General features: G+C 38.8%; 1 protein-coding gene across 1 annotated transcript; it reads left to right on the top strand.

The window, feature by feature from the left end:
- Window positions 1-5,345: 5,345 nt before the first annotated feature.
- On the top strand, window positions 5,346-8,645 carry LOC140889464 (uncharacterized). Its single transcript, XM_073297184.1, has 5 exons — window positions 5,346-6,450; window positions 6,571-7,004; window positions 7,281-7,493; window positions 7,851-8,106; window positions 8,209-8,645. Exons 1-5 carry the CDS (start codon window positions 5,346-5,348, stop codon window positions 8,643-8,645), a joined length of 2,445 nt encoding a protein of 814 aa, XP_073153285.1.
- The last annotated feature ends 4,240 nt before the right edge of the window (window positions 8,646-12,885 follow it).

Genomic DNA, 12,885 nt, shown 5'->3' with positions numbered 1-12,885 from the left:
TGGGCGGCGCTGTGCGCCCCCTTTGGGCGGCGCCGTGCGCCGCCCGGGGCAGCAACAATTGCTGCCCCACCGGGCAGCGATCCAATCGCTGCCCAGGTTTTGCCCCGAAAAAAATTTTTTTTATTAAAAATATTTATTTTGTTTCATAAACCGAGACTCAAAAATTTTGTACAATTGATTATTCAATCGATTGATCTGAGCAACCTGGCTCTGATACCACTGTTGGAAAACTGGCGAGTTCTCAGACCAATTACGATTGATACCCGGTGCAGCGGAAGTTTAAAAATTTTTCATGGAACGTTTCCATGGTATGGGTATCAACCGTTCATCGATTGAATTACGTGTGTGTAAAATTTAAATAACAATTAAATAAATTTTACCTCAAATCTCGCAACGAGATTAATGGACACCAACAGAACAATTCTGCTCTTGTTGTCTCTCCCTGGAACCGATGAACGCCTTCAATCAGGTCCACGAACAGAGGTTTAATCCCTCTGATAGATTGCACTAGAAAATCTATCAGAAGTTTTCTGCGAAGAGAATACACGAATTTGATTCGTTATTCCTGACTGCAATTCAAAATCACAGACCGGAATTTCTCGGGCAGAGTGAAGGGGGGCGGCCAAAAAACGTTTTGAGAGGCTAGGGTTTTCAAAAATCCTGTCTCAAAAATTATGACCTGTTGTGTGTAATTTCTGTACTGAAATAACTTATTTATAATGCAGGCCACTAACACCTTAGGGCCCATTAGTCATAAGCTGGGGCCCGACAAGCAAAGCCCGCTCGTTCAGAAATTAATATAAAATTCATCGTGACTCCGATTGATGAAACGATTTCACCAATGTGCACAGAAACCATTTCTGCACGTTTTAAAGTCAAAATAAATTTTCCTGAATCCGAATTCAGTGGTTTCCAAAAATGTCCATCCCTATGTCATTTTAGGAAATCCTACTCCCTTACTCTTATTTTAAGAAGTCCAACTCCTTAGTTCATTAAATTTAACTCTTTAAATTCAACTATCTCAACGGGGATTAAAACTCCATTACACTGTGTGACCCTCAATGGTTCAGGGATACAGCTAGCCGTGGGCTCACAACTCCTTGTGACTCGGAACAACACTTTCCGACTTGCCCAACGAATCATGGTAAAGCGCCTAGCAACATCGCCCCATGATTCCCTAGGTATCACTGATAGTGCCTACAAGAACCAGTAGATTTTGGTTAACGTACAGTACGGTCCCTTCATCCATATATCCCGATCGAATCAACAACCATTGGTATATCGAGAGTCGCTCAAGATTCGATAACTATGCAATACATCTTGAAGATCAAATTAGTGACATCGCATGTGCTACTAAGAAACCATTTCTTAAATCACATCAATTACTCTGGCCAGAGATTTATCACACTAATATCTCCTCAGATCGCATAGGATATCCACACTCGCAAGTATGTGGTGAATCCTTGACAACAATGCATTGACTCCTATATGTGTCGTAACTGTACCCAATCTCGACACCTGATGACCCCCTCAGAGTCGGTAAACGAGTCAAAGCACAGTACTAGCATATAGAGTCTCCATGATGTTTCAAGTCGTAAGGACTAATGGTGTACAACCAAAACCGCGGACTTTATCCACTCGATAAGTGATAACCACTTGGAAAGTCCGGATAGGGTAGTTCGATTATTCATCCTATGAATATCCATTTGCATGCTTCGAACATCTCCATGTTCCCTACCAATGAAACGTGGTACTCCGCATCGCAAATGCTAGTCTCAAACTCGAGCGATCCTTATCCTTATTATCGGACGGCTCAATCGACTAGGAACGGTTTTAGAATATACAGTGACTATAAGATGTATTTCATGATAGACATCTCCATGTTCTACCACATCTTACATACACTATAGTATATTCAAGGTCTTTATCAAAACAACAATAGTATATCACAATATAACAATATGAAGTAATATAAAGTCATTGCCATAAAAGTGTAAATAATATTAAACAAAAGATTGTTTATACAAAGAGTCAACAAAGCCCATAGCCACACAGTTGGCTCACTGGGCACCCACTCTTACATTTAGCCTAGTCAATTGTTGTTCCTACAATTTAACAAATTCACTAGCATAAAATATTAAACGCAGTTTCTTCACAAATTAGATGATTCAAACAATTACGGATTTGAATTCTAATTTAGCATTAGATTGTAAAACAAAATCTTAAGATGGCCAATCTAAAAATCTCACAAACAAGCATAGAATAAACCAGAAAAACTTTTGATACTCAATAAGTATTAAACACTGAAAAATTTGAATCTCATGAATAAACTAAATCAAGGTCTTGTCTTCCTCAACCAAGTTTTAAGGTTTAGCCACAACGATTCATGAAAAACCAAAGAAAAATCAAAAGAAAAGAAGAAATCTTGAGAAAGTTGGAGTACAAAACCTATCCGTCAATAGAGAACTTCAAAGTATGATAATTAAAGTCTGAAAAATGGAATAAAAAGCCTAATAAAAGTCTAACGTCCAAAATAAAAGAGTTTTCAAAAATAAAAACTCCTTCCCGAAAAATGCCTCGCACTCGATCGGTAAAAGTCTGCCGATCGATCGCGAGCAAAAATGTTGTCCTACTATCCTTCAAATATAATTTGGCCGCTCGATCAGTAAAATGTTGCAGATCGAGCGGTAGAAAATTTCAGCGCCTACTGTAAGGTCCAAATCCACTAAACTCACTTACGATGATTTTAAAATAATTTTTATGATTTTATGCCATAAATTGTTTAAGTTATGATTTAATGATTATGGTTTCATGATATAATTATTTTATGTTTAACGCTTTCGATTAAGTTAATGGTTTCAGGTCGAGTTTGATTTTGGAATCATGGGAAGATGCTAACCTACGAACGAGATGATAGAGTGTATTTTTACGAACGTTTAAGTATAATATTGATATGTTTTTGATGCATGAGTCGGGGGATGGTATTTTTATCAGACGAGTCGGGACGGGTGACTGACTGCATTTTAGAGATGAACACACATTATGTATTGAATGATCATTATCCTATCTATCTACCCGGTTCCCCACCCCATTACTTCCCATGTCCCCTTGTTCCCTTGACTCTCTCTTCTTCCCTATCCTCTACACGATTCTTTCCCCTTCTCTCTATTCTATCATCTTCTCCTTCTTGTTTCTTTATTGAACCTTCACGGTTCTTGAAGAAAGTCACAAGCCAAAGTTCCAAATCTCGTTCTTGGTGTGGTTAGCTCGTTGCCAAGAATCCGAATCAACTTCGTCTTCATTTCAAGGCAAGTACAAATTTAAAAGATTTTGAAACCAATTCAAGCTATTATGTATTTTGATATGAATTGTTGTGTGTTGAAATATGTATGCATGATTTTCATGAATTTCAAGAGCGTGAAGTTATGATTTTACGAGATCGTGAAGCGCAGGTTGTTCTTGTCAAGTACTTGAGTTGATTCAAGAGGTTCATGTTCTTTTAAGATTTTAATGTTTTGAAGTTAGTTAAACCATGTTCAATTACAAGAAAATGAGCTTTGATGATTTATGTAGTTAGGATTTTGATTAAAAGAAGTTTATGTTTGAAGTTTGAAGTGTTGAAATTGTGTTTGGTGGCATCGGATTACCTATACTTGTTATGATTTTGAGGATAACAATTAGGGTAGTAATCCAAATGATATGAGGCCAATTCTATTTGAAATCTAGCTTATTTATCTACAACTTTCATGTTTTGAGTTTTGTCAAAATAATTTTGAAAGATTGGTCAAAATCATCCCAAAGTGTGTAGAGTGTTTTGATTTCCCGGCAGTGACACATTTAGGGAGAATGAGCATAACGTTTTACTGAAAACTTCAATTGAGGTGCGGTTTTGGGCATTAGAAAGCCAAGCTCCAGAGCTACAACTTTTATGTTTGCCACGTTTTCAAATTCTAACTTAAAAATAGAGTTTCGGAGCGAGCAAGATGAACCATTTGCGCAGGTCAGGCGCGCCCGCGCCTAGAAGTTGAGCGGCCGCGCCTTTCACTCGAAATTCATGATTTGTTTATGTTATTTTAGGGTCCTAAATTCATGATTATGATCTTCAAAGGCTTATAAAATATATTTAAGAGTTTCTATGCAAAAAGTTTCAAGTTTTAAGTCAAGAACGACAAGAACGACTTACGTGGATCGATTACGCTATGTGATGCATGTAAATGTCTAAGTTTCATTCATGAAACCTATGTTCAATATGAAAGTATGATTTTTATCATCTATGACATGCATGAAGTAATGGAGTAAAGTTTTATGTTCATGAAATGAAAGTTATGACGGAATTTACGATGAAACAATGATGTTTCATAATGAATGAAATGATATGATGAATGATGTTAAGATGAATCATGATATGATATGTTGATGCATGAAAAGATTTTGATGTCTTATGTGTCTTTGTGGTGGCAAACACGGGATTGGTGCTCCGGTTTGGGCTCCGGAGAGGGCCTTTCCAAACATGGCTCATGAGACAGATAAGTACACGGGACTCGTGCTCCGGGATGAGCTCCGGAGAGGGCCTTTCCAAATAACGAATGTTATGAGGCTTAGTGCCATATGCTTGTTGATCAACAAGAAAAGGATGAATGTGCCCATTATGACGGTTGCCACAATTTCGCATAATTCATCACCAAATGATGAGTTTATGTTATGTTATGTTACGTTTAAATGATATTTGAAATCTCACGATTTTTACTGCATATACTTGTTGAGTCTTTAGACTCACTATACTTGAATGGTGCAGGTAATGAGGATGACATTTATGCATATGTCGACGAGTTTAATGTCGGACATGAAGAAGAGCAAGGAGTCGGACCGGCGGGCGATGCATGAGTGTGTTATGTGTTGAGTGTGATATGCTATGTCTTGAGCTATTTGCAACTTTATGATGTATTTTAAGGTTGTAAACAAGTTTTATAAATTTTAAGGTTTGGATTTGGTTTGTAAACTATTCTGAAATGTTTTAAGTAAGGTTTGATGTATGCATACATCTTTCAAAAAAAAAAAAATAATTTCTTTTCCGCGTTATTGTAAGGTTATGTTAGTTTTGTAACATCTTCATCGGTTGAGGGCGTTACAGTTTGGTATCAGAGCAATTCGCTCTGGGTTTTCTTGAAACATTCATGCATACTCGCCACGACTCCAACGCTCAGTCTTCATGTCTGTAAGTTATGATGTTTATTCGATTATGTGTATGATAATGCGATGAGATATTGTATGCATGTTACATGTTAAAGTATATTTACGTATTGAATCGTGACTGAGCGGTGTGGATAATATTGGACTTTAGGACTATGGCATCACGTAAGGGAAATAACACCAACGCCAACGCCAATGCCGCTAACAACAACCATAATGATTGCGGGCCAGATAGTGAGAACAATCAAAACAACCAGTTTTTGGCGGGATTAACTGCTCTGCTTCAAGAGCAAAGCCGTGCTCAGGGAGCTCAAATCCAACAGTTGCTTCAAGCCCAGACAGCTAATGCCGGAAATAACCATCCTGCGGCTAATCAAAACCATATCTACAAAAGGTTCTTAGAGTTGGGACCACCTGAGTTCAAAGGAGAGACTGATCCTTTGATTGCGGAACAATGGTTCCAAGCTATGGAGACTGCTTTTGAATTCATGCAGATCACGGATGCGGATAGATTGAGATGTGCTACCTATATGTTCCGTGATGACGCTCGTGTTTGGTGGAATGGAGCCAAAGCAGCGTTGAACCTAACCACCCTTACTTGGAATGGATTCAAGGATGTGTTCTACGGCAAATATTTCACGGTGAGCACCCAAAACAGGTTGGCTAGAGAGTTTTTGGAGATCCGTCAAGGAAACATGTCAATTGCGGAGTATGTAAAGAAGTTTGAAAGGGGAAGATACTTTGTACTGATGATTTCTGGTGATCCTACTGAAGAGTTGAAACACTTTACAGAAGGGTTGAATGCCTTCATCAGAAAGGATGTTAGACTAAGTGGAGCGAAAAATTACAAAGAAGCGGTAGATCAGGCCATGCTGTCCGAAAAGGACAGAAACGATATTATCAAAGAGTCACAGGCAAAGAGATCTAACTATCAGGGTCGAGACCAACAAGGAAATTCTAACAAAAAGAGGCCGTACCAAGCCCCTCCTCAACACCGACCGTACCAACAACAACAGCCTCGACCTCAAGGGCAGAAACAGTTGGCCCTGCCAGCACCAAAACCGGCAAATGCACCAAAAGCTTGTCAAAAATGTGGAAAACTTCATTCAGGCCAATGTATGATGGGAACTGGTGTATGTTACTTGTGCAAACAACCAGGACATTTTGCAAAGGAATGTCCCCAACAAAGAGGACCGGCCAAAGGCCGAGTGTTTGCCATGACTCATGAGCAAGTGGACACAAACTCAGCCATCGTCACAGGTATGATTAATGTTTCCAGTATTCCTGCTCATATCTTAATTGATACTGGAGCTACACATTCATTCACATCTGTTGAATTTGTTAATAAATCGGGTTTGGTACCGGATATGTCAATTTCAGGATTTAGTATATCTTTGCCTTCAGGGGAAGAATTGAGTAGTGATTTGATTATCAAAGGATGCAGTATACAGATGCAAGGTCATGAGTTGTATGCTGATCTTATTATCCTCAAAATGTCGGACTTTGACGTGATATTTGGTATGGATTGGTTGTCTTGTTACGAGGCTACCATAGACTGTAAACGGAGGACGGTTTCCTTGAAAACTAAGGATGGAGAAACGTTTCTATTCCATGCCACACCGAAAAATAATTCATCTCTTTTAATTTCAGTAGGTAAGGCATGGCAACTGTTGAATAAAGGATGTGAAGGTTTCCTCGCAAGTGTCACTTGCGACCAAGAATTAGCTCGACCGAAACTTGAAGACGTCGAGGTAGTGAGAGATTTCCCAGAAGTATTTCCTGATGATATTGCAGGATTACCTCCAGCTAGGGAGGTAGAATTTGGGATTGAATTAATGCCCAGAACCCAACCAGCTTCCAAAGCACCATACAGATTAGCACCGACTGAAATGAAAGAATTGAAGGAGCAACTACAAGAGCTACTCAATAAAGGCTTTATTAGACCGAGTATATCGCCTTGGGGTGCACCGGTATTGTTTGTCAAGAAGAAAGATGGGTCTATGAGACTGTGCATCGATTATAGAGAGCTGAATCGAGTAACATTGAAGAACAAATATCCACTGCCAAGGATTGATGATTTGTTTGATCAGTTACAAGGGACAGTAGTATTCTCCAGGATCGATTTGAGATCAGGTTATCACCAATTGAAGGTGAAAGATGAAGATATTCATAAGACGGCTTTCAGGACTCGTTATGGCCACTACGAGTTTTTAGTCATGCCATTTGGAGTTACCAATGCACCGGAAGTATTCATGGATCTTATGAACAGAGTGTTTCAGCCTTTCTTAGATCAGTTTGTCACAGTATTCATAGATGACATACTGATATACTCTCGTAGTTTAGATGAGCATCGTCAGCATCTAACTACAGTCTTGCAGATTCTGAAAGAAAAACAATTGTTTGCTAAGTTCAGTAAGTGTGAATTTTGGCTGGAACAGATTGCATTTTTGGGTCACATAGTTTCGGCTAAGGGAATAGAGGTTGATCCAGCAAAGATAGAAGCAATTAAAAATTGGGTTATTCCAAAGAATGCTACAGAGATACGGAGTTTCTTGGGATTAGCGGGTTACTATAGGAGATTCATTCAGGATTTCTCCAAGATAGCGCTGCCACTAAAGTCATTAACTCGCAAAAGTGTGAAGTTTGAATGGTCTAATCAGTGTGAGAAAAGCTTTTTAGTGTTAAAGAAAAAGTTGATGACAGCACCAGTACTAGCCATACCAGAAGGAACAGGTCGATTCGTAATTTATACAGATGCTTCCAAGAGTGGATTAGGGGCTGTCTTGATGCAAGATGGAAAGGTGATAGCATATGCTTCACGACAGTTGAAGATTCATGAAAAGAATTACCCTACCCATGACCTTGAATTGGCAGCAGTTGTCTTCGCACTCAAACTGTGGAGACATTACCTTTATGGTGAGAAGTGTCAGATTTTCACTGATCATAAGAGTTTGAAGTACTTCTTCACCCAGAAGGAGTTGAACATGAGGCAGAGAAGATGGCTCGAATTGGTGAAAGATTATGACTGTAGTATTAGCTACAATCCGGGTAAAGCTAATGTAGTAGCAGATGCTTTGAGTCGTAAATCTGCAACCTTGAACAAAATGACAACTCAACAAGAGTTGATTGCAGATTTTGAACGACTCAGATTGGAAGTAGTTGAGCCGATGGAAGTTTGTGCCCTATCAGCCTTAACAATGGTTCCAAGTTTGCTCGACAAGATTCGAACAGGTCAGGCTTCAGACCAGCAATTATTAACTTGGAAACTTAAAGATGAAGCTAAAGGGGGTGCATTGTATACAGTGAAGGATGGGATCGTGCATCACAAAGGGCGAAAGTGGGTACCAGCAGTAGATTTACTGAGGGAAGATGTGATGACTGAGGCTCACACTATACCATATTCTATTCATCCAGGGAGTACAAAGATGTTCAAGGATTTACAGATGCTATACTAGTGGCCAGGTATGAAGAAAGACATCGTTAAGTTTGTTAGCGAATGTTTGACATGTCAACAGGTCAAAGTTGAACATCAAAGGCCAGCAGGACTTCTGAAACCATTACACATTCCCACTTGGAAATGGGAAGATGTCACCATGGACTTTGTGATTGGACTGCCAATTACACAACGAAGAATGAATTCAATATGGATAATAGTTGATAGGTTGACGAAGTCAGCTCACTTTTTACCAGTTAGAAACAACTTCTCGATGAATCAATATGCAGAGTTGTATATTCGAGAGGTAGTTAGATTGCATGGAGTTCCAGCAAGGATAGTCTCTGACAGGGATCCCAGGTTCACATCAAACTTTTGGAAGAGTCTACATCATGGATTGGGGACAAAGTTAGCCTTCAGTACAGCTTTTCATCCACAAACAGATGGACAATCTGAGCGAGTGATTCAGATACTGGAGGATTTACTTAGGGCTTGCATGATTGACTTTGGAGGAAATTGGGAATCGAAATTTCCTTTAGTGGAGTTCACATATAACAATAGTTATCAAGCTACTATTGGAATGGCTCCTTATGAGGCTTTGTATGGGAGAAAGTGTAGGACTCCATTGCATTGGGATGAAATGGGAGAAAGAGCTGTATTGGGACGAGAAATAGTGCAACAGACAATCGACATGATAGCAAAAGTCAAGGACATAATGTTGACAGCACAGAGTCGACGGAAAAGCTACGCCGATAAGAGGCGTAGAGACTTGGAGTTTCAGGTAGGTGATCATGTGTTCTTGAAAGTGTCACCTTGGAAAGGAGTTTTGAGATTTGGGAAGAAAGGAAAGCAGAGTCCGAGATATATAGGGCCTTTCGAGATCCTAGACAAGATTGGAGAAAGAGCCTATCGATTAGCATTGCCTCCAAATCTAGAAGGAGTACACGACGTCTTCCATGTCTCGATGTTGAGGAAGTATATCTCAAATCCTTCCCATGTCATTCGTCATGAACCAGTTCAGTGGACGCCAGACTTGTCATATGAAGAGGTACCTATCCAAATTTTGGATACACAAGTCCGGAAGTTGAGAAACAAAGAGATCAAGATGGTAAAGGTCTTATGGCGCAATCAATTAGTGGAAGAGGCTACTTGGGAGACTGAACAAGATATGCGTAGCCGATACCCAGAATTATTTGGTGAGTCGAATTTTGAGGACAAAATTCTTTTAAGGAGGGTAGAGTTGTAAGGTCCAAATCCACTAAACTCACTTACGATGATTTTAAAATAATTTTTATGATTTTATGCCATAAATTGTTTAATTTATGATTTAATGATTATGGTATCATGATATAATTATTTTATGTTTAACGCTTTCGATTAAGTTAATGGTTTCAGGTCGAGTTTGATTTTGGAATCATGGGACGAGGCTAACCTACGAACGAGATGATAGAGCGTATTTTTACGAAATTTTTAAGTATAATATTGATATGTTTTTTATGCATGAGTCGGGGGATGGTATTTTTATCAGACGAGTCGGGACGGGTGACTGACTGCATTTTAGAGATGAACACACATTATGTATTGAATGATCATTATCCTATCTATCTACCCGGTTCCCCACCCCATTACTTCCCATGTCCCCTTGTTCCCTTGACTCTCTCTTCTTCCCTATCCTCTACACGATTCTTTCCCCTTCTCTCCATTCTATCATCTTCTCCTTCTTGTTTCTTTATTGAACCTTCACGGTTCTTGAAGAAAGTCACAAGCCAAAGTTCCAAATCTCGTTCTTGGTGTGGTTAGCTCGTTGCCAAGAATCCGAATCAACTTCGTCTTCATTTCAAGGCAAGTACAAATTTAAAAGATTTTGAAACCAATTCAAGCTATTATGTATTTTGATATGAATTGTTGTGTGTTGAAATATGTATGCATGATTTTCATGAATTTCAAGAGCGTGAAGTTATGATTTTACGAGATCGTGAAGCGCAGGTTGTTCTTGTCAAGTACTTGAGTTGATTCAAGAGGTTCATGTTCTTTTAAGATTTTAATGTTTTGAAGTTAGTTAAACCATGTTCAATTACAAGAAAATGAGCTTTGATGATTTATGTAGTTAGGATTTTGATTAAAAGAAGTTTATGTTTGAAGTTTGAAGTGTTGAAATTGTGTTTGGTGGCATCGGATTACCTATACTTGTTATGATTTTGAGGATAACAATTAGGGTAGTAATCCAAATGATATGAGGCCAATTCTATTTGAAATCTAGCTTATTTATCTACAACTTTCATGTTTTGAGTTTTTTCAAAATAATTTTGAAAGATTGGTCAAAATCACCCCAAAGTGTGTAGAGTGTTTTGATTTCCCGGCAGTGACACATTTAGGGAGAATGAGCATAAAGTTTTACTGAAAACTCCAATTGAGGTGCGGTTTTGGGCATTAGAAAGCCAAGATCCAGAGCTACAACGTTCATGTTTTCCACGTTTTCAAATTCTAACTTAAAAATAGAGTTTCGGAGCGAGCAAGATGAACCATTTGCGCAGGTCAGGAGCGCCCGCGCCTAGAAGTTGAGCGGCCGCGCCTTTCACTCAAAATTCATGATTTGTTTATGTTATTTTAGGGTCCTAAATTCATGATTATGATCTTCAAAGGCTTATAAAATATATTTAAGAGTTTCTATGCAAAAAGTTTCAAGTTTTAAGTCAAGAACGACAAGAACGACTTACGTGGATTGATTACGCTATGTGATGCATGTAAATGTCTAAGTTTCATTCATGAAACCTATGTTCAATATGAAAGTATGATTTTTATCATCTATGACATGCATGAAGTAATGGAGTAAAGTTTTATGTTCATGAAATGAAAGTTATGACGGAATTTACGATGAAACAATGATGTTTCATAATGAATGAAATGATATGATGAATGATGTTAAGATGAATCATGATATGATATGTTGATGCATGAAAAGATTTTGATGTCTTATGTGTCTTTGTGGTGGCAAACACGGGATTGGTGCTCCGGTTTGGGCTCCGGAGAGGGCCTTTCCAAACATGGCTCATGAGACAGATAAGTACACGGGACTCGTGCTCCGGGATGAGCTCCGGAGAGGGCCTTTCCAAATAACGAATGTTATGAGGCTTAGTGCCATATGCTTGTTGATCAACAAGAAAAGGATGAATGTGCCCATTATGACGGTTGCCACAATTTCGCATAATTCATCACCAAATGATGAGTTTATGTTATGTTATGTTACGTTTAAATGATATTTGAAATCTCACGATTTTTACTGCATATACTTGTTGAGTCTTTAGACTCACTATACTTGAATGGTGCAGGTAATGAGGATGACATTTATGCATATGTCGACGAGTTTAATTTCGGACATGAAGAAGAGCAAGGAGTCGGACCGGCGGGCGATGCATGAGTGTGTTATGTGTTGAGTGTGATATGCTATGTCTTGAGCTATTTGCAACTTTATGATGTATTTTAAGGTTGTAAACAAGTTTTATAAATTTTAAGGTTTGGATTTGGTTTGTAAACTATTCTGAAATGTTTTAAGTAAGGTTTGATGTATGCATACATCTTTCAAAAAAAAAAAAATAATTTCTTTTCCGTGTTATTGTAAGGTTATGTTAGTTTTGTAACATCTTCATCGGTTGAGGGCGTTACAGTTTGGTATCAGAGCAATTCGCTCTGGGTTTTCTTGATTCATTCATGCATACTCGCCACGACTCCAACGCTCAGTCTTCATGTCTGTAAGTTATGATGTTTATTCGATTATGTGTATGATAATGCGATGAGATATTGTATGCATTATACATGTTAAAGTATATTTACGTATTGAATCGTGACTGAGCGGTGTGGATAATATTGGACTTTAGGACTATGGCATCACGTAAGGGAAATAACACCAACGCCAACGCCAATGCCGCTAACAACAACCATAATGATTGCGGGCCAGATAGTGAGAACAATCAAAACAACCAGTTTTTGGCGGGATTAACTGCTCTGCTTCAAGATCAAAGCCGTGCTCAGGGAGCTCAAATCCAACAGTTGCTTCAAGCCCAGACAGCTAATTCCGGAAATAACCATCCTGCGGCTAATCAAAACCCTATCTACAAAAGGTTCTTAGAGTTGGGACCACCTGAGTTCAAAGGAGAGACTGATCCTTTGATTGCGGAACAATGGTTCCAAGCTATGGAGACTGCTTTTGAATTCATGCAGATCACGGATGCGGATAGATTGAGATGTGCTACCTATATGTTCCG

This window comes from Henckelia pumila, chromosome 3 (genome assembly GCF_033568475.1).
Source record: "Henckelia pumila isolate YLH828 chromosome 3, ASM3356847v2, whole genome shotgun sequence".
Taxonomy (NCBI): Eukaryota; Viridiplantae; Streptophyta; class Magnoliopsida; order Lamiales; family Gesneriaceae; genus Henckelia; species Henckelia pumila.
The sequence above is the reverse complement of the archived record's forward strand: the minus strand, read 5'-3'. Positions and strand labels throughout refer to the sequence as shown.